General features: G+C 55.0%; 6 protein-coding genes across 6 annotated transcripts; 4 read left to right on the plus strand and 2 right to left on the minus strand.

Moving 5' to 3' along the window:
* Window positions 1-1,067: 1,067 nt before the first annotated feature.
* On the plus strand, window positions 1,068-4,634 carry MONBRDRAFT_23510 (uncharacterized protein; the record flags this gene model as incomplete). The annotated part of the gene is made up of 10 exons (XM_001743641.1): window positions 1,068-1,197; window positions 1,594-1,769; window positions 2,364-2,692; window positions 2,816-3,200; window positions 3,408-3,554; window positions 3,589-3,820; window positions 3,917-4,000; window positions 4,124-4,224; window positions 4,341-4,433; window positions 4,548-4,634. 10 exons carry the CDS (start codon window positions 1,068-1,070, stop codon window positions 4,632-4,634), a joined length of 1,764 nt encoding a protein of 587 aa, XP_001743693.1.
* A 321-nt stretch (window positions 4,635-4,955) lies between these two features.
* MONBRDRAFT_6365 (uncharacterized protein) lies at window positions 4,956-6,533 on the minus strand (the record flags this gene model as incomplete). The annotated part of the gene is made up of 5 exons (XM_001743890.1): window positions 4,956-5,051; window positions 5,144-5,209; window positions 5,343-5,690; window positions 6,053-6,280; window positions 6,414-6,533. The coding sequence occupies 5 exons, from the start codon at window positions 6,531-6,533 to the stop codon at window positions 4,956-4,958; spliced, it is 858 nt and encodes a 285-aa protein (XP_001743942.1).
* Window positions 6,534-7,715: 1,182 nt separating this feature from the next.
* On the plus strand, window positions 7,716-9,758 carry MONBRDRAFT_6366 (uncharacterized protein; the record flags this gene model as incomplete). Its single annotated transcript, XM_001743642.1, has 2 exons — window positions 7,716-8,445; window positions 8,572-9,758. 2 exons carry the CDS (start codon window positions 7,716-7,718, stop codon window positions 9,756-9,758), a joined length of 1,917 nt encoding a protein of 638 aa, XP_001743694.1.
* Window positions 9,759-10,714: 956 nt separating this feature from the next.
* Window positions 10,715-13,177, plus strand: MONBRDRAFT_34989 (uncharacterized protein; the record flags this gene model as incomplete). Its single annotated transcript, XM_001743643.1, has 7 exons — window positions 10,715-11,524; window positions 11,674-11,831; window positions 11,954-12,270; window positions 12,363-12,485; window positions 12,620-12,645; window positions 12,727-12,823; window positions 12,972-13,177. The coding sequence occupies 7 exons, from the start codon at window positions 10,715-10,717 to the stop codon at window positions 13,175-13,177; spliced, it is 1,737 nt and encodes a 578-aa protein (XP_001743695.1).
* A 309-nt stretch (window positions 13,178-13,486) lies between these two features.
* MONBRDRAFT_6368 (uncharacterized protein) lies at window positions 13,487-15,090 on the minus strand (the record flags this gene model as incomplete). Its single annotated transcript, XM_001743891.1, has 5 exons — window positions 13,487-13,858; window positions 14,159-14,257; window positions 14,361-14,458; window positions 14,538-14,621; window positions 14,742-15,090. 5 exons carry the CDS (start codon window positions 15,088-15,090, stop codon window positions 13,487-13,489), a joined length of 1,002 nt encoding a protein of 333 aa, XP_001743943.1.
* A 243-nt stretch (window positions 15,091-15,333) lies between these two features.
* On the plus strand, window positions 15,334-20,718 carry MONBRDRAFT_31507 (uncharacterized protein; the record flags this gene model as incomplete). The annotated part of the gene is made up of 21 exons (XM_001743644.1): window positions 15,334-15,558; window positions 15,840-15,914; window positions 16,024-16,205; window positions 16,303-16,446; window positions 16,589-16,667; window positions 16,745-17,017; window positions 17,150-17,266; window positions 17,419-17,536; window positions 17,630-17,724; window positions 17,815-17,908; window positions 17,997-18,039; window positions 18,165-18,227; window positions 18,320-18,444; window positions 18,536-18,633; window positions 18,755-18,835; window positions 19,017-19,134; window positions 19,229-19,526; window positions 19,644-19,725; window positions 19,880-20,125; window positions 20,247-20,342; window positions 20,440-20,718. 21 exons carry the CDS (start codon window positions 15,334-15,336, stop codon window positions 20,716-20,718), a joined length of 2,931 nt encoding a protein of 976 aa, XP_001743696.1.
* Between the last annotated feature and the right edge of the window lie 127 nt (window positions 20,719-20,845).

Consider the following 20,845-nt stretch of genomic DNA (forward strand, 5'->3'; position numbering starts at 1 on the left):
GAACCCACTGGACAGTGGACAGGCGAACAACTGCAGACCAAGCCGGCTACAGGAAACCTTGCAAGTTTGACACACCGGCCGAGCGCTTGCGCACCGTGCCTGACCCTAACCTCACGCAATCAGCCCCGTGTCCTTTCAACTGGCCGCTACGGCGGCTAATCACGGCACTTTTATGGACAAGAGACGAGCAAACAGCAGCTGAACACCGCCAAATACTGACAAGTATGGCGTCAGCATCAGACGGTGAGGCCCATGTGCAGCTTGCCCACCCAACGCTCCGTGAAGGCTCCCTGCATCCCATCGAGTCTCGACTCACGCTCTCATATCCGTGGCTTTGAACAGATATCTGTCGTCTATGCCATGACCATGGCAGCCCTGGCAATCCACTCTTCTTTCCATGCAAATGCACGGGCTCCATCCGCTATGTTCATCAGGACTGTCTGCAGCAATGGTTGCAACACAGCGGCAATCCGTGCGTTTTGCCTTTGGCCCGCTTGGCCGTGATGTTCGCCATGGGATGTATCCATGCTCAAGCATTCTCGGTGCTCACTCAGGCTTGTTCGTTTGCACCCTCTCATACCGGCGCCCTTCTCACAGACGCTGCGAGTTGTGCGGGCAAGAGTATCGCTTTGAGAGCGTCTATGACCCCAATATGCCTGCACGCCTGCGCCTCCTTGATATTGTGCGCACCTTTGCCAAGCGCGGCGCAGGCAGCTTGGCCTTGGTCGTCCGCTTGGCTGTCGCCCTTGTAGCTTGGCTCTGTATGTCTTCTCTCTGCTATCGTTCAGGCGCCTGCCTGAAGCACCCGCTTTCAGCTTGCAAGCTCCGGGCTCACGCGTTGATGACTCGGTGGCTGCCGCTCGCTCGTGCTGCCGTGCAGTTTTGCCCCTGGCCACGCGCTTTGTGTGGTGTCTCTGCTTTGTTCATACTTGGACCTTTGCTGCTGACCAGCTGTCCGACCCCACGTACGAAAAGAGAGCGCAAACGATGCTGCCCTGTCTCTTCTCCGACTTGCACTGGGCCCTGCAATTAGCTCATTCTTAGATCTCACGGGGTTGCCCCTTCGCATGGCCGCGCAGCTTCTTCTTTTGGGAATGGCTCTATGGCGCGCTGGGCTGCGGTTCAATTTTTGGTCTCGCCATCACCATTGTATCATTGCGGGACTTTATTGTTATTCACAACTTACCCATTCCAGATGTACGTTTGGGTCGCCAATGGATGCTTTTTCTCTCTCTCCCCCTCCCTCCGTTTCGAATACCTTTCAAGTGGCCCATACTATTTAGCCATGTTGAGAATCGAGCGACAACTCATCCAGCCTGACCTCACTCGACCCACCGCTTTCTTCCGCCTCCTTGGTCGTCTCTGCTGGGGTAGCCTTTCAATCCCGCCGAGCTGCCTCCTAGTGACCCCCTAGCGGAAAGCGAGGATGAAGACGACGAAGTTCTGGCCGCCATTTTCGAAGGCATGTTCCTCTTGTGCACAGCTCTGACTTGATTTGGTCAGCTACCTTGTATGCTTGCGCATTCAGCTCATGCACAATTTTCCATCTGCTGGACCGTGCGTGTACCCTTTGCTCCAACATTTTTTCGACAGGTGAAGACGCAGAAGAGAACAACTGGGAATGGGAGCGTGCCGAAGAAGAGGAGGATGACGAGCCAGTGCGCCTTCGGCCAGAGGCTCTGCAAGTACCGGCTGCCAATGCAAACGATGGTGCTGGCGACAACGTCAATGCGGACCCCAATGATGCCATCGAGAACCCAGACGACGCGGTCCGTCAAGCACAGATTGAAGGGGACGAAGCGATGGCCCGTGCCTTGGGCGAGAACATGGAAGCGGCTCCGGAAGCAGGACTCGACGTCCTCCTCGGGCTTCATGGTCCATACAATCGCCTCCTCGAAGCCTGGATCTGGGCATTTGTGCTGGTGTGCGGCAATTGGGGCTTTTTCGTGCTTGCTCCAAGCATGATTGGCAGCATCATCTTCTCGCTCGTGGGCCTCGAGCTCCCATCGGCTTGGTCTAGCTCCTTACAACTCGCGACCGAAGTTGCGGCTGGTTATGTTCTGATGCTCAGTGTGGTTACTTTTTTCAGCCTCACTGCGGCGGAGCCGTACTTTCGCCGGGTACTGTCCTCATTCCTGAGCTTTGGAGGCACTTTTTTCAAGACAGTGCTTGCCATGCTTGCGGAAATCGTGCTCATGCCCTGCCTCACGGGGTGGTGGATTGATATCTGTGCCTTGAATTTGCAAGGCGTGACGCTTGAGAAACGCTTGGCTTTTGCCGAACACTCCTTTTGGACCAGCGCGCTGATGCATTGGCTGCCTGGAATCCTGTATCTTCACATGATCACCTCCTTAATTGGCCAGATGCGTCTCATTCTTCGCAAGGGCACCCTGTGGTTCTTTCGTGACCCGTATGATCCAGCCTTTCACCCCATCAAGTATATTGTCAAGACGCCTCTCGTGGCCTATCTGGTCCGCTTCCTGGTGGTCCTTGTTCTGATGAACACCATCGCCTACTTCATCTTCCATCTGGGCAGTCGCATGGCCAGCTGGCTGTTGCCCTCGACGCTGCCCTGGAACCTACTCATCCGACACCCGCTCGAGTTTGTACTGGCTAACATGACTATTCCCCTGGTCTGGGTGCGTACGCTGACCTCCGTTTTTTTGCTTGCATTCGTGCCTGGGTACCGATGGTGCGCTGACGTCTTTTTCCTCGCCCTTGCGTTGCATTTGCTGTGATTCCGACCACACCAGGAGCAACTTGATCTGACGCAGGGCGTGCAACGTTTGTTGCGGACCTGGTTCACTTTTTGCAGTCATTGGGTGGGCCTTTACGACTACATGCTACCACCCCCCACCGAGCCTGTCGGGCCTGATGCTGCTGTGGACAATGGGGTTGAGAATGACGAGCAGGAGGGGGCTGACGGTGATGAGAGGCGCTTCATCGCCGCTGGTGGTGCAGCAGCGGTCCCTCAGAACGACGTGCTTCCTGACGTGGAGGCCGAGGTGGATCATTCTCAAAACGGCGAGGCGGGCGAAGACCAGGACCGACCTCTGGCGCGTGACATTCCGCTTTTCTATCCGCGCTTGACCGTGCTGGTCTTCATGGGTCTTGTCACGCTGTCATTGCTGGCCGCTATCTTTTTCGTGCTTCCGGCCCTGGCCGGTCGCCCGCTGTTGAAGCTGTGCGGTGCCACCGTGGTGGGTAATTGGCATCTCTTCGCACCTCCTTATCTCGCCTGCACTTGACTCGACTGCCTTTTGCTGCGACGCGCCTTCTTCGCCACCCTCACCTGGAAACTGTTTGTCGTTGTTGATCGTGTTTTGGGTGGTTTGCGATTTTGCTTTGTGTTTGTGTCTCTGCTTCATTCCGACCATGGACTGAACTGTTTGAATGCGCGTTTGCAGGTGCACGAGTATTTTACCTTGGGAGTATCGTTGCTCGTACTATACGGCGCGGGATTTTTGGGCAAATTGTGTGTGACTCAAGCGCGACAAGAACGACTTCGAGTGATATTGACAAAGTTTGCGCGAGCAGTTTTGCTGGCTCTCAAGGTACGTGTGCACCTTGACCCATGTCCTGACTCAGATAGTCGTGCCTCAGCTCAGCATTTTCTGCCTGACCAATGCTATTTTGCAGTTGGCAATCTTTAGCACGTTGACCTTTGGTATCCTACCGATCATCATGGGTGTTTCACTGGAGCTGGCTATATTTGTTCCAATCTCTCTTGTCGATCATACCACACCAATGATTTCGCTGTGGCAGAGCTGGGCGCTCGGTGTCATGGCGCTCAACTGTATTTTGCGCCTTCTTACCGATGGTGGGTTGGTCGGGACATCCCTGTTGAGGAGAAGCTTGCGCTTGGCATGATAGCAGGGCATGGTCACTCACCAATCTCGTCGATGACTGTACACAGGTCCAGCCCTCCGCATCAAAATTGAGATCGATCGTCAATGGCAGGCTGGCCTTGCTGGTTTCAGTCTGACGGCTGCCTGTGCAGGTGCGGTGCTGCTGCTGTGGTTTTACGCACTATCTGAGCTACCTCGCTTTTAACATCACCTTTGCTGTCGCCCGTCATTGCTCGTGCCTTCACTGCATCATCGACTTTTGTCCGCGGATGTAGTGGTACTGCCTTTGATCGGCTCGCTGCTATTCTTTTTGTTGAGCCCAATTCCGATTGTGTTTGGCATCTTGCCCGCGCTGTTGCCTCTGAATGATCGTCAAGTACGACCGAACCAGCTGCCCGCCTTTCAGAACTCAACTCCATGGGAGAGGCGGATTATTTCATTACTTTTGTACCTTCTCTACTAACTGCACCTGCTTGATGTTTGTGTGTGCAGATCTGGTATGGGTTTTACTATCTTTACCCCACGATGGTGTGTGCAGCTGTTGCGGCCCTGGTGGCACAGGCTGTGCAAAGAAAGCTGGCTGGGGTAGGTGGTGCTTCTCCCATTCTTTTCCATCCCTCCGTCCTTCCCGGCCTCTCTCTGAGTCGCTGACTCGCCGACTCGCTGACTCTCTCACGGTGACATTGCTCGGACTTGCAGGTCAGTAAGATTGTCCGAGACGATCAGTACCTAATTGGTACACGTTTACTTAACGCTCCGACCGGATCGACAGACGGGGCCAACTGAAACTGGAGCGTGTGTTGCCTTGGTATCAACCTGTGTGATGTGCGTGGAATCTGGCTGAGCTCTCCAGCCGTGAACCATGACTGTGTTCCAGCTCAAGGAAGCTGATGTCAAAAATGGATGTCGGGAACGCAACTCTGTGCAATTCCTTCTCATCTCTTTCTCTTTTAAAGTGCGCAATGAGAGACGATATAGTGGACGAGTCGATTTTGCCTCGGCACAAGGGCATGCTACAAAGCAAAAGGGGTCAAGTGAACTTTTTCTATTACATCTCACACTCAAAAAAATCAAGGCACCAGTTGGGCCTCATTGCTTACACGCCCGCTATGCAAGCATGGCCACCAGCTGTGCCCGTGTGTCAGCTGCTGCAGCGCGAAAGGCGGCAAGTCGGGCCTCCCCGGCTTGCACGATTGCATGAAGCTAAACATGAGACACACATTTTGCGGAGGCATGAGGCCAGCTTCTCAGAAGAGCAAACGCTTGGTTGATAACAAGCGCGGGTGCAACTCTACCTTTTCGGCCTTTTTGGCGTCGAAGAATTCAGCCATGGTCATGTCTTGAACGTCGGGAGCGTCCAACTGCATCACGGAGAGCGGGGTGGCTTTAGCCTATTTGCAAGTCAGGCCCGCCGTATCAGTTCGTTGCGTTTTATTGTGCTTCGAAAAGGTTGAAGATTGGTATTCTGTGCACGGCGAATTCGGGTTGAAATACCTTTTTTGCTGTCGGCTGCGAACCGGCCCTGGCACTCTTGGTAGAATCCTGCACATCCTCTGATTGTACCGCAGGCTCGGATTGTGTGGAGGGTGTGTCCCGCTTGGCACGGGCGATGGTCTTGGCAGAACGTTGCACCGTATCGACTTCGTTTGCAGGTGACTTGGTGGGGGTAGCTCGGGTGTCTTCCTCTGCCTTTTGAGCAAGTTTATTGGAGCCTTCCTCCATGTCGTTCAGCTTGTTGGAAAACTCTGTGGCGTCGTCATCAGCCGAGGCCGAGGCCTCGGCCTCGGAAGGCTCGGGGGTGGTCTCACGAGCAGCCTCGGCATCGCGAGCTGCACGGACAGACTTGATAAAGGTGCATCGTGAAGAGTGGGAGAAATGCTCTTCACTATTGTACGTGCGTGGTTGGTCAAGGTTGGAGGGAAGTGAATGAGCAAAGGGCATGGGTGTACAGCAAGCCGATGTCTCGGGCTGGCGCTGAGAAGCCTTACATGGGATCGTCGGTTTTATCCCAGCCCCCGAGGGACTTTTGGCAGTGGAAGCAGGTCAGAGTGTCCAGGGCAGACTCGATGGGTGTATGGTAGAAACCGGCAGCAACAAACTGTGTTTAGGATGTTGTTTATTGTGCATGTTGTCCGGAGAACAGCATGAGTCAAGCGCGGAGCTGGCCTGGGTGCGACCTGGCAGCGACCTGCGAGTAAGCTGACCTGCTCGACTGTGGCATCGAGGATGCCTTCTTTCCAGCATTTGAAGGTGGCACGACGACTCTCAGCCAGGTCTAGGTTGAGGAAGGGGCAAGCAGGCGCGTGTTTGCGATGCTCTTTGCTGGGGTCGTCTTTGGGGTCCCAATCGGCCAGCTCCTTGTCGCACATGAAGCAGACAGTCGCATCCGGACTGTTGACATTGCCAGTGTGATAAAACCCCGTCTTGGCCAACTGGCGACAGGTTCGTTCCGACCGTCCAGCAGATAGCAAGGGTAAGCACGGCGGGGTTTTACACAGATTCAGAGTGCAGGCGGGACTTGGAGTTGCCGGGATGAAAATTTAGCCGGGCACGGGCTGCACTTACGTTTTTGGGGTTGCATTTGCGGCGACGGCTAAGCGGCCATAGGTCACCAAAGCTGCTGACCCGATTCTCATACAGGTGCATGCTGGTTCCCAGCTCTGTTGTCTCCAAGAACTCGTCCATGTTGTCGGGCAAGAAAAGCGCAGAGCGCTGCTGTCGCAAACTCGTCCACAGGAGCAGAAAAAGGGGAAGGATTGGTATCGATCAAGAAAAGCCGGACAAAGAGTAAAATGGAAGCTGGGATGATTTCAAACTTTTGGCGGGAAATAAATTTTCTATCACCTCATCCTTGTTTTTCTAGCTTGAATGATATCACTCCCTGAGCACAAAACCAAGAATGTCAGACTTTTATTGTCATACTTAATTTTCGAAACACACACACACACACACACACACATACGCACGATGACGCCTGATGTGCGTTCTCAGGGGGGGGGGGGAGGGGGGTCTCAGCATGAGCTGTGGCAGTCCAAGTCGAGACAAGCAGGGGGAAGAACGACGAACCAGTGGGCCAGAGGGTGTGTGAACTCGCAAATACCAGGTGAGCGCGGCAATGGTGCCCACCGATGTTGCCTGCCAGCTCCCAGAGACCAGAGAGGTAGGTCGTCAAGACACAGTCCTACACACGTATATCAAGGCTGTCATCGTCATCAGGAAATCACATGACCAGAGGTGTGTGAGTGAGTGTGTGTGTGTGTGTGTGTGTGTGTGTGTGTGTGTGTGTGTGTGTGTGTGTGAGCCCCTTGCCCGCCCATCCATTTCTCTTTCGTGTGTGTCCGTGTCTTTGTGTGTGTGCCTGTGAATGTGCGTCTGGATGTTACCGCTGTTTGTGGCAGCGCGGTACAAAGGGTCATTCCTCCCCCTCCCAACGCCTGCGGTCACGCCCTGACGAGCGCAAATTACGGCCGCCTTTGAGCGTTCTATGCCTCAAGCTGAGCCATTCCTTGTTGTCTCTGTTGCTCTTGCTTCCCGCACACATTCCAAGCTGTTGTTGTTGGTTCTGCTGCTGACGCTGCTTGACACCCAACCTGTCCGAGCGAGGTGACTCGACATCGGTTTTGAGGCTTGCCGGTCCACGTCCGATCGAGCTTCCGCCTCCACACAATACTCTTTGTGGCGGAATGGCTACGACCATGAGCCCAACCTCAGTCTAGCTCTACCGTTTGCTTCTCACCCCTCCCTCCGCCTGACTGCCACCTCCTGACCAACACCGAGGTGTCACTTGGCGACGCTTCTACAGCTTGAGAAAGCGAGAACAAGCGCGCCAAAGACCTTTGCTGCCCTCGTGTCAGCTGACTTTGAGCCATGTCGTGGTTTGACAACGAACCCAGCCCATACGGCCCCACGACGGCCACCGTCTTCACCCAGGGCAATGACCGCACCTTCACGCTCATGACCATTGCGGGCGCCGCCTGCTTTGCCACCTGTGTCACGAGCTTTCGCCACTTGCGACAATACCTCACTCAACTCTCCCACAACACGCCCCGCACTCTCGCCATCATCCTTGTCTGCGTCCCGCCTCTTTTCGCGATATCCTCCTTTTTGGGCCTCCTCTCGCCGCGTGGCAAGTACGTACCCTCTCGTCCAACCAGCCGACTCGCCATGCTGCGTGGTGCGGCCGAGGGACACCATGCCCATCAACCTTTCCCTCCTCACCCAGGCAACCCCCCTTCCTGCCCTGCTCTTGCTTTTACTTATTTCCCTCTCCCCCCCACCCCCAGCGGCATGTTCCACTTGATTCGAACAGCAGCAACCGTCATGGCCGTCTTTGCTTACTTCAAGCTCATTTTCTGGCACCTGGGCGGTGTCACCATCGCCTCAATTCGTGTGGCTGAGGAACATGGCCATGAATATGAGGATCATTGGCTCACGAAGCTTCCCCCGCTTCTTCCCTTGCGGCTTTGCATCCCAAAAATTCGCATGGACGTGAGCATGATTCGCCGCTGCCGCGCCATGGTCTGGCAGTTCTTCACCATGGCGCCGCTCACCGCTTTTGCCCAGCTGTGGATCATCTTGGAAAAGGGTACCAATCAGAGTGCGTAGTAATCCCCTCTCACACACTCTGCCCCTCTCACACACTCTGCGCCCTTGGACGATTTTCATGCACGTGTGAGCCATTCGTTCGAGCTGAACTCACCCGTGGTTGGCTCGTGCATCGTAGATGCCCCGATGGAACAAGCCACGCTTGCCATGCAGGCGCTGCAAACGATCAGCATGATTGTGGCCGTGTACGGCCTGTTTACCATCTTCTTTGCCACAAAATCACTTCTCACAGCCGACGGCTATCAACCGTTGCTCAAGATGCTGGTGGTTCATGTTGTGTTTTTGATCAACACCTTGCAAAGCACCCTGATTCCGCTCCTTTTGGCCTTGAGCAGCCCGCCTTCAGTGAATGCGCAGCAATCCTCGCACGATGTCTGGCACCCGTCTTACCAAACCCAGGCTTGGAAGGATTTTGTTGTCTCCTGTGAGATGGTCATCCTGAGTCTTCTCATCTACAAAGCCTTTCCCGTTTCCGATCTGCTCGAGTACGAGCAAATGCTGCCGGGTGACCGTCCCGGCATCGGCATGTTTGAGGATGATTACATCTCGCACCGCATTGACAACGCTGCAAGTCTCCTCCGCCGCGCTGCCACCATGGAGGACTACGCTGCACGCAGCTCCTACGCCCCCGAAGTGGAGCAACAGTCACCGCCATCCCTGGCCCGTGGGGATAGCTTTGCCCGCCTTCGCACTCACAGCGTCAAGGCCATCACTGACTTGGGCATGCTGCGTCTTTTGCCCCCAAGCAGCGACGGCAGTCTCCACTCTTCGGGTCTTGAGGATCACCTCAACCCCAACTCTGCTCTCTTTCACAACCGGTCCAAACCACTAGGTCGCAACAGCGATCCCAACATCAGCAGTGACACCTCGCGCCGCTCCTCCATGTCCTCAGCTTCGCGGCCCGCAATGTCTTGGCATGGCCAGCGTCGCGCTTCGCCCATACACCGCACGGAAACCGAGTTTACCAACCTGGAGGAGGCTGACGAGGAGCACATCGACCTGAGCGAAAGTCAGGACACCGATAACTTTGAGACCCGGGTGACGTCTGGCAGCACTGCTCGCCGCGCGTCCTCAGGGCACTCCACTGTGCCACCGATTGTCGTCACTCCAGCCGACGTTGATGGCATAGACATGGACTTGCTGGATGGCCACCCACAACAAAGACCCTCTGTGACGTCGGCCTGGATGCTAAACGACGGTGGCAGTGAAGAGCAGGCTGCTTCCGTTTTTGACAGCTCACGATCGAGCAACGCTGTGAGCACACGTCAATCAGCTCGAAATAGTTACAGCGAGACGATAGCCTGATCAGTGGTGCTGGGCCACTTCACCGTGCCTCTTGGGCTGACTGAGCGGTACTCTTCCAGCTGATTGCATTCCCTTACTTCGTCTGAGGGACCTATTTCGGCTTTGTGAGCCGCATATTGATTGAGTGGCTCCTCTCTTGTGGACGAGCTGGTTCATCTATGGTTGATCTGGTCACCTGTTGTTCACTCTTGTATCCCGTGTTGCTCCATCGTGCCATCATGCACGCCTCGCTGCGCGAGGTAATGATATGTTTTTTGACGCCGCCTTATCTCGCCCATTCAATCCAGACGGCTAACATGGTGATTCAATTTTTCCTTGGTCTATCCCGTTGCCCATCGGTAATGCCACCCCCTTCCTTCCTTCCTCGGCCTCCTCTGTGTGCTGCCTCGAGCCAGCTCCTTCAATTTGGCGGAGGCGTATCAACTTGCTCTGGCCAGACAAACCTTGGTTCGGCACGTGCCCTCATCTGAACAGCCGAAAACAAGAACCAAAAAAAACCCCCCATTCAACCATGACTGCCTGTCGACCTGCACCTCAGCAGTCGCAAGTCATCCCCGCTTCTATCCAGTTTGCCGAGCTGCCAATAAACTACTCGTGCCTTTCGTTCTCCCACCCTCCTTGTCTCTGGCAATGTTTGTTAGGTCATGTTCATCATCGTCTGCTGTGGCAAAGATACTTGTTGTAGAGATCGGTACAGTTATTGCAGTGTCTTCGGTTCGTTTACTCTACTACATCTTGATACTCTCACGACAAAGTTGTAGTTGACGCTGGAGTAGATGCTTCCGATCTGCTCCTCCAAAACAACTGCAGACCACCACTGGGTCACTCACTCATACGCGTGCATTTCCCGATCAGAGGGCAGACCCTGATTCGAACTTGATTCGAATCGACTTTGCTTCTTCCAACACGATCATACTCCCGTGGTCGCCTGTCGTTCTTCCCATTCTGCAGTTGCCATGGCTCCCCGACTCCTCCTCACAGGTGTGGCCCTCTTGGCGCTCTGCGCTTCGGGCACCCAAGCCTTCTTCTGGTCTTTTGATGGAACCTCTACCAAGACCAACCTGCAAGGCGGTGTCAATGGCGGCACCGGCTGCGCCGTCTGCACCCTCGGCGTTGGTATCGTTGAGCAACTGACTGAGATCCACAACGAATCAGCCATCGAGGCCGTTGAGCGTCTCTGCCAGATGCTGCCTTCCAACGAGACGGCCAAGTGCCAGGAGCTCGTCAAGGTCTTGGGCCCCACCGTCATTGACCTGATTGAGCAGAAGTACACCGCCGATGTCGTCTGCAAAGCCATTGGCGTCTGCACGGGCGACTGCCGCCTATTCCCCGCCCCCGCTGAGGGCATGGCCCAGTCCGTGGCTCGTGCTCGTGCGTCGCTTCCCTTTGGTCGCTTGGCCGCAGTTCAAGATTTGCCCGCCATCTGCGATCTTCCCCTTTTGAAGGACGTATGCGACATCATCTACAACTGGGCCAACAACCACGAGCCTCTGGATGACTTGGATCAGGATGGCTTCTCCCCCCTGCACACCCTCCGTGGCGCTGATTGGCGTGGCAAGGATTGCGACGATACCAACAAGGATGTCCGCCCCGGCCGCCGCCCCATTGACTCGGATGCCAACCTGGACAGCAATTGCAACGGCATCTTTGGCATCGACCCCACCACCAACAAGGCTTACGAAGACCTCTTCTGCGCTGATACGCCCCACTACGGCATTGCCGTTCTTGGTGACTCGGCCTCGGCTCACTTTCACCTTCAGCCTCAGGTCCGTCTCCCTGCACCTTTGCTCCCTTGCCATATTGGCCTTGAAGTGGCCTTCGCCGCCAGCCTCCGCTGCCCCAATTGGCCGATCGCGTCCTTCCTTCAACCGCCATGTAAGTCAGGCAACTCACTTCGCGGTGCCTTATCCCGTAGTATCTGAACACGACTGCCTACTCCAACACCACGTTTGATCGCCTGCTGTTCTCGATCGAGAACGAGTTTGACTGGCCCATGATGTCGGCCTCCACTGCCTTTGCGGGCCCCAACGATTTTGCCCCCGACATCAGTGGCCCGGATAACTCCACTTACATGTACGCCCTTACATGCAGGCAGTGTTTTCTGGTTCGCCTTGCTTCTTTGGACCTGTTGACTCTTCTGCTTTTCGCTTGTTTGTCGTTGCAACCATTCACATCCTGCGTCGCCCCTTCCGCAGGGTCGCTCGCAACCGCAACCGTTGCATTCATCGTGACTTTCAGAACATTGCCGTCAACGGTGCTCGCGCAGGCTCCATGAACTCGACGATTGTCAAGACCTTGGCTCGTAACCAGCAGGAGGATTATCCCCTCTTTGTGGTCTATGCGCTCATCGGCAACGATGTTTGCAACGGCCACGAGGATACGCTCTCCCACATGACGACGCCGGCCGACATGTATGCCCAAGCCATGGGTGCCCTGGAGCAGCTCGAGCACACCCTGCCCAACGGCAGCCACGTCTTCTTCATGGGCTTGGCTGATGGCAGCATTCTCTACGGTGCGGCGTTGATAGTTTGCTGTGCTGGTTTGCGAGCCCTTGCTGAGGCTGCCCACATGCTTGTGCCCCCCCCTGTGTGCTTGCTTTGCCAGATACCATGGCCAACCGCACCCACCCCATCGGAGCCCTGCACAATGACGTCAAGACGAAGGACGTTTACGCTTTCCTCAACTGCCTGCAGATCTCGCCTTGCCGTGGCTGGATGAACAGCAACGGTACGTCACTTGTTGGGGTGACATCGCTTGCCGTGTAGTACTGTACATTTTGCTGGCGCGCCTGGACTTACAGCCACCCACCATGCCTGCCTGCACTGCGCGCGCCACTCCGTGCTGTTGACGACTCATGGCAGAGACGCTGCGCGCGCTGACGACTGATGTGAGTACGGTGCATTTGAACCAACTTCAAGCCTTGTCCCCCTCGCCCGTGCTCTCACTTGATGCTCTCTCTTCTTTGCAGCATGCCAACCTCCTAAGCTCAGTGCTGGAGAACATCACGAAAACCCAAACCTTCTCCAACTTTGATCTGCACTACTTCCCCAACCCTCTGACCGAAGGTGGGTCGCGGGCACGCTTGCTTGCTGCAACTCAATCACACTTGACTGTTCTGCTCGATGCATGTGGGCCAGGCCCACGCGCTTTTTGGATCGCTAAGCTCGTTCTGACGATGGTGTGCACTCTTTTTTTTCGAATTGTGGTGTGTAGCAATCAAGGAGTTTGTGGCCGCGGGCGGCCAAGCCTGGCAACTGATTGAGCCCGTGGATGGTTTCCACCCCTCGCAGCTGGCACAGCCCTTGATCACGGATCAGCTGTGGAAGTTTCTTTCGGCCAACTTCTCTGACATCATGCAGCCCATCAATCCCCACAATGCGGACATTGATAAGGTCTTCGGAGACCAAGGAGGCCATTAGGAAGCGAGTCGTCATACAAGGCAGAATCGTGCTTGTAGGCTTTGGCTTTAACCGGTAGTTGCAAACGCTTCTACAATTCCGCCTGGCTGCGTATGGACTCATTCTTTGTCAGATGGAAGGAGGCCTCGTCCCCTCACCTCATACAGTCAAGGCCATTCCTGCCTCGTGCCATTTGATTGATGATATCATCATGTATCCCTCAGGGATGCGAATGAATTGATTTTTACCCCTCACTCGTCGTCAACTTGAGCCACAGTTGAGGAAGAAAGAAAACCCGAATCAGACTAATCTGAATTCCAAACAGGGTTTCTAGAGAGGGGCGTCATCGTCGTCATCTAGGGCGGCGGTAGCGTGGCGCTTGGCGCTCTTGGATGTACTCTCAGTTTCAGGCCGCTTGGCGTGCCGACGCCGACGCCGATTTGCAGCGGCAGCCAGGGTCGACGGGCCGTCAGCGTCCAGGGAAAGGGCCAGGCTGGGATTGACGTCCGTGGTGGCCATGCTCATGGCGCCGGCAGGCCCGATTTGAGACCCGGTCGTTGGTTGTGCCGGCTGGGATACCGGCATGGAGGCTGGTAAAGGCTCGTCCGGAAGACTGGGGGGTGTCGCCAGGCTGCTTGGGCCTGCCACGCCTGTCAAAGCTTCCTTGATGTCGTGCTTAATCTTGTTGATGGCATTGACCACCTAGCCAAACGCATGTGAGACTGCGCGTTGCTGCAAGCACCAATCAGGCCGGTGTGGAGTCTGAGCAAACACACCGTTGACTTGATTTCGTCTAGCGGTCGGCGTTCAAAATTGAAATGGCATTGCTGGGTGGTCAAGTTTTGAAGTCGTTCCGTGTCTGCCTGCATTTGCTCAATCTCTCGCTCAACGTGCGTCACTGCACGCTACCGACATGCAAACCCGAGCCGTGGGAAGTGTGAGTCAAAGGCAGAAGGCCAGGCAAGCACGAGAGCAAGAAGAGGAGAGTTGCCTCTTGCTTACCTTGAGGGTATTTTGACGGTGCAAAAGACGGTCAACTAGTTCATGCATGCCCGAGGCTACGTCCGGCACCTCCGTCAGAGGAATCGCCCCCAGCTTCAGCTGTGCAGGTTCAAGCACCAAAGCAGTCATTAAACAGCACGCACCAGGCGCAAGGAAAGATTTATAGGGCACGGGCACGAGGCATCTTGAATCTGACACCAACCTTGATGCCGGGCACGGTCAGGTATGCAATCATGTGTTCTGAGGCGCTGTCCAGCTCGTAGTGGAACTCGCTCTGCTCCCGCTCCGAGTCGACCTCACCTGCACGCATGTGCCGGAATGCCGTCAAGAACCAGATGACGACAACGGAAGGTGTCACAAAGGAGCAGACCAATCAGACCTGAGAAGCAGCGGTGAAAGGTCGCATCAAACCTATCCCCCAGCTGGCTTGTTGCCTTGAGCGCAGCAATGTCCTCGCGATTTGCTGAACGGAAAGATTGATGGTGCATTCACGTTGCACACACATGCGGACCAGACGTGAGGCTACCCCAAGCAGGAGAGGCGAGGTCGCTGGGGAAGGATGGAGGGGCAGGTGGAGGATTACCTTGACCCCGCCAGACCCGAGTGCCGTCAGAGAGTAGGAGCTCGAGACCGAGATCACGGCGTTCGCGGTGATCCCTTCGACGAGCTCGGCGCGCAGGGGTATCCTCCTCGGGGTGGCGCCAGAGCGCAAGCACATGAACCGTCCGCTGATCCTCAAGCTCCAAGCTAAAAATGCGCTCTTCCTGCGCCGGGGTGTGGCCAGGTTTGCTTGCGCTGTGGCCTGTAGGGCCACTTGGGGCGTTGGCGGGGCCTGCTGCACTGGAGGTGCTCGTATCCAAGTCGGGCTGCGAAAACGAGAACGTGTCGGGAATGGACGACAGCGTGGTCGCCGAACCCGAAGCCAACGCCATGGTCTTATGAATGCTCCCGTGGGAATGAAGCGCGCCTTGCGCAGCGAGAGGGTGCACTCGAAGCTGACGGCCTCGCAGCTCAGGCTTGGTCTGGAGAGAGCGCTTGTGTCAGCCTTCTGCCATGTCAACCATGCTCAAACACCCAAAAGCTACCTTGAATCACCCTCCCGTCCGCCGCTCCGTTCCCCTCCCCCTCCCCTTCCGATCGTTTTCTCAGACCCAGTTCTCGGTCCCCGGTTGCACATGCACAAGCCCTGCTGCGTTCGATCCGATGACGATGATGATGATGTTGCACGCAAAGTCTCTCTAAACTCGACAACTTCTCTCTCAAACCAATTCTCTCTCTCTCTCTCTCTCTCTCTCTCTCTCTCTCTCTCTCTCTCTCTCTCTCTCTCTCTCTCTCTCTCTCTCTCTCTCTCTCTCTCTCTCTCTCTGTGTTACGCTTTCAAGAATGGAATGACTCCAGTGGTGATCACTCTACGATGCTGTTACGATGCTGTTACGACTTGATAAAGTGTCTTCCTCTTTGCTATTTTGCTGCTTGCTGCTGTACCGCTCAGCTGGCTGGCTGTAAGTTGAATGGGCCTTTGGGTTTGGCAGGCAGGCGTAGCCCACGGCACTGCTTGTTTGGATCAGCGGTGAATGGAGCTGAGGGAACGCCCGAGAGGATTGGGGAGTCTGTCCCCGCGCGTGTCTCCTCATCCCCGAATGCACTGCCAAAAGTTTTGTTGTTTGGTTTCCGACTTTAGAAGCTGCGCGTGCAATCTGAGGGTGTCAGGACACTGACATCCCGCCCTCCCTCTGCTGAGCCCGTGGCTGGTGAGGTGAGTTTGCGTGCCTGCACCGCTCTCAGTCATATGACATCGCAATGCCTCCTTTTTTCCACTTTGCAACGAGCTTTGTTGCACTTTTCCTGAGGCTGCCATATTGAAGCTTGCCCTTACTGTGATGGCCGCGACACCACAAACCCCTGCCATGGCAGAAGCCCCATCGCCTGCCGTCACCGGCAACATGCCACGCGCCACAAAATCGCTCAAGCACATCTTTCACCTGAACCGCAAGCACGCTCAAACGCATGCCGATGACTTTATTCAGGCCGATAGCAATCAGCGCGGGTACGCCGAACGCACCTGGAGCCTTCCGGCCGCAGCTTCTGCGCCGCCAAGATCTCATGCTCGTGGGCACTTTTCGCCCCCCAATGGGTGCTTGTAGCCCTGGATTAGGCAACGAGGATGGTTTTTTCAAACAGATTGAAGACGCTGCTGCCGCTGCCGATGCCGTTGATATCAAGCCCGAGGACGCTGACCTCACAGCTCACAAAGTCCAGTCTGCTCTTGATGACGAACGCAAAATTCGGTATGCTTCTCCCTATCTTTTATCTGTTATCTGCCTCCGTCCCGCGCCCCGCGGCGTGTCTCTGTGCTGGCCCTATCATACCATGCCTTCCCAACCGCCTTTGGCCCTCACGTTCAGCACTCGCCCGTATCCAACACAACAGCAAAGCCGATCAAGGCGGTCGTGCCAACGTTGGTGGTGCAGTGACGGCTCATTTGCTGGCCTCTCCCAAAATCGATGATGTATGTTGAGCAATCTCTTTGGGCTTGGCAGCTCTGTGCGCCGGTGGATGTCTGACTTTCTTGTCGTGCTTTTCAAGGACCTGAACGAGCAAGCCTACGTCTCCGTGCTAAGCGTCATCTTGAACCAAATTGGTGGCTACCAAGACAAGGTGGGCGTCACCACACCGACTTGTTTAACGCAAGCCACCTCGTCCCAGCTGTCCCGTGCCTCGCGCTACAGCATCCACTTACCCAACCGGCATCACTTGGCTCGTGGCACACAGCGCATGTCTCAGGAGAGCTTGATCAAGTATGCGCGAGAAGCCTATGGAATCACTAGCGATGCCAAGCACCAGGAGTTGTTGGAGCGTGTACGTCACCCCTGACGCTCAATCACTTGCACTTAAGTCTATTTAACCCACCGAATCATGCCCAGGCCTGAGGTGTCCGCTCGGCATTGCCTTTTCCTTGACAGCTCGGCCGCTTGCTGCCTGTTGTACTAGGCTGAACAACTGGCGCCTTCCTCGCGAAAGTTTCTCCGTGTGGTGTTGCAACGCGCGGAAGGCCTTTTGGCCAAAGATGCTGGCAACACCTCGGATCCATTTGTCATCTTTCGCATCGTACGCTCGGCTCTGGCCTCGCTCGCCGCCCGTGACACAACGACAAGGCTTGGCGCTACCGCGCTTTGACTGTAACCCCGTCCTCATGCGATCGATGCGCCACCCTTTTTGCTCGCACTTCAACACAATGCTGTTGCTTTTTTTCTGTTCAGTATGACATTGGGGCCAGTGACAAGTCAATGCATCACGTGCAGGACAAGCATGCATCGGAACATCAACAGCAAATCTCAACAGTCAAACACAAAACATGCGACCCTGAGTGGAACGAAGGTTCGCGTCCTCCCACGCTCACGCCCGTTTGCTAGCGGTGCCCGCTTCACAGGGTATCTCACACTCTTGCGCCCGCAAACTTTGCATCTGCAGTTTTTGAGTTTGAAGTTCCAGACCCCGAATGTATTCTGGTCCTAGACGCCTGGGACGACGACGGCGATAACAGCGTCATCAAAGACCTGACCAAGGTTTGTTTGCTTTCTTCATCTACTGATGCCCCAGCAATCAAGCGTTTCGGCCCGTACCCATGCTCATCACATCGCTTTTGCTTGAAATAGATTCGGAAGATGTCACATTTTGCACGAGCCATGCGAGAGGGCTTGCATGCCATCTCGGGCAAGAGTGCCGACGGCGCCGCTGACTTTTTGGGATGTATGTTCTTTTGTCTTGGCATGGCATTTTCAAACGCCTTGGCCCAAGAATGGATAATGCTAATCTCTGCACCGCACGTCGCCACTAGGCGTGGATGTGCCAGTGATTGCCATGCCTGCCAACGGCACTGAGTACGTATTTGTGCTTTTGACATGACCATCTGCTGGTCAAAATATTCGGGGGTAGGGTGGAAACGGCGGCCCGTACGCGCTGGTTGGTTTGCCTCACGCTGGGTGTGCTGGGGCGCGTGCTACAGCCAAGAGTTCCCGCTGCAGAAACGCTCCGAAAAGTCAAGCGTGGCCGGAAAGATTTTCCTCAAGTACGTGGCACACTTGACACGAGCTGACTTGAATGTGCAGACGCACTCAACTTGCTCACCAATGCCCCTTCTCACCTACCTCGATCGTTCAGTATCTCCTGGTTCACAAAACCGCTTCAGCCTGCCGACGAGGGCTATCCCCGAACCTTTGAGCTGGTTCAGCTTCATTATTCGCTGATGCAAAAGCTCATCCTCATTGAAGCCAAGGACACATTGGGTAAGTTGAAGCTCGACCTGGTGCTAGGTGCGTGTAAGCACGAAACCCTCACGCTGGTGCTGCTAATTCTGGCCACAAACTGCCACGCCAGGCGACGTGACGAATGCTTGGGATGGCCGGTTTTCTGTCCAAAGCCAAACCATCTTGGATCAGCATGCACTACAAATTGCGCTCACAGATGTTCAGCGTGTAAGTTTGTTCAGCTAAGCGGAGCGGTGGGGACATGGTGTGGCCCATTTGTTTTATTTTGTTTTTTTGTTTTTTGTTTTTTGTTGATTGCTCTGATACGCCTGTTCGACCTCCACCTTAGGCCGTCACACTCTTTCGCTGTTTGATCGACCACCACGTCTGTGAAGGCGTCTACATCTCTGCCATCAGTGATGCCCTCAAGGTACGTTTCGACCTTGGCCTCGTCGCAAAGGGCAAGGCTTGTTCGGGTGCCAAATGTTAATGGCAGAAATGACACTATGAAGAACCGACTTCAAGCTAATGAACCCAGTGGAGACGTCGCAGCATTGACTCGCCTGATGGTGTGTTTTGTGCTTGTTTCTCTGCTTATTTGCAACTTGTAGCGCGTGGCCAAGACCATCCCGCCGCAGGCCGATGAGCGTGCTGGACTGGCGCCAGAAGAGGCGCTATGTTTTGCCGACGCGGTTGAAAACATGATCGTTTCTGGACTGGAAACCATTGGTGGGGCATACCCGCGCTGCAGCAACAGGCTTGAAAGAGTCAACCGTGCCCTCATTATGCCGTTTCTACCCCACGATACCCCGGCTCTTTCTAGGCAATGTTTTTGACGTCATCGAGCCTTCAGAAGACGGTGCCGTGTACATGCTTTCGGTCATCACCGTGTTGCGCCTTTGCTTCACGATGCCGCCGTGGCTGGCCAAGGGCACCAATAGCGAGCGCCGTTTAGCCAATGAGGTAGAGGGCGTATTCTTCAAGTATTGTCAAGAATACTACGACCGTCAGAAACAGGAATTGCACGACGATGACAAGTTTGTTGGCAAGGACGTCGTTCAGACCGTCAAACTCATGCGTCGTATCATGGAGAAGCTTTCCTTCCTCCACAAATACTGCAGGTGGGTCACACCGTGCCTAGACTTCTCGCCACTGGGTCAGACCACAACGGTCAGAGCTCATTTGCCGGCCGGCACCGACTTCCCTGTGTTCTGTGTCGGCATCCTGCGTGTGCCTAGCGTGGCCTTTGAACCGCTGGGATTGAACGTGATTGCCTTGGCCATCAAGGCCTGGGATGCCTTGCTAGTGAAGGATATCAAGGTGCGCAGATCCCTCGCTTGGTTCATACTCGCCATCAAATTGTGACCTATCTGCACCACCTCTTTGCCGGGAAAGTCAGGAGAACAACCTTCAGCTTTTCTCTCACCTTTGGACTGCTGTTGACTGCTGTTGGCTGCTTTCTCCTGTGTTGCAGCAAGTTGCGGAGGCATGGACTGGCACCACCTCGACCATTGTCGATGAGAGTGAGGACATCAGTGCTTACGGCATTATCTTCGAGCTCTATTTCTCGACCAAGAAACTGCGTGACACGATGGAAAACTTGATGGATGATGAGGATGTTGATCAGCTGGAGATCACCAATCTCAATGCCGTCTTTCAGCCCGTGATCCTGCATTGGATCTCACTGACTCAAGTGATGGGTGTCAAGTGGATTCAGAAGGTGAGCTCAATCAGACAGCTGGCTTCGACCTATTTTTGCCGATACAGAAAGCCAAACGGGCCCAGTGGGCATGGGCTCAGCCGCATATTACCCTCACTGCCAACTCCTGCTGGCTTGGCAGGCCATTGAGTACGACAAACTGACCCGCGTGACCGCCGAATCCATGTTTTCGTCAAGCGTGCTTGACATTTTCCGTCTATTGAATGACATTTGGAGCGTAAGAGGACGTCCGACCTCGTGCACCTCGCTGGCCCTGGTCTATTTGTTACCGTCTAGTTTGTGCTCATCACCATGATCACTACACATATTGGCAGTTGTGGACGCGTTTGGATTGGCCACAACAAGACATGGCCGAGATTTTCATGACCATGCTGGGTGACTCCATGTGCAACTGTGCGCTTGCATACTTACGCGGATTACAAGCTGAGATCAAGCGCCAGGTGTGTGCCTTGACCTGCAGATGCTTTGTAAAACTGCCGAACACGTTTTGCACCATCAAAGCTGACATCGTGCGTGATGTACATGCATACATCAGGGCTATTTTGACATTGAGGGGCAGTTTGACATTTCCGACAAGCTGTGCATCGCTCTGAATGACATTCAGGAAACCGCCTACAAGCTTTCCGATATTGCGCGATTGATGAAAGTGGACCAGCTCAACGAGCGTCACCGAGCAGAGCTGCTGGCCAGCGCGCCGACTCGCAAACTGACCGCCCACGA

The sequence above is a fragment of the Monosiga brevicollis genome, genomic scaffold, assembly GCF_000002865.3.
Source record: "Monosiga brevicollis MX1 MONBRscaffold_4 genomic scaffold, whole genome shotgun sequence".
Taxonomy (NCBI): domain Eukaryota; class Choanoflagellata; order Craspedida; family Salpingoecidae; genus Monosiga; species Monosiga brevicollis.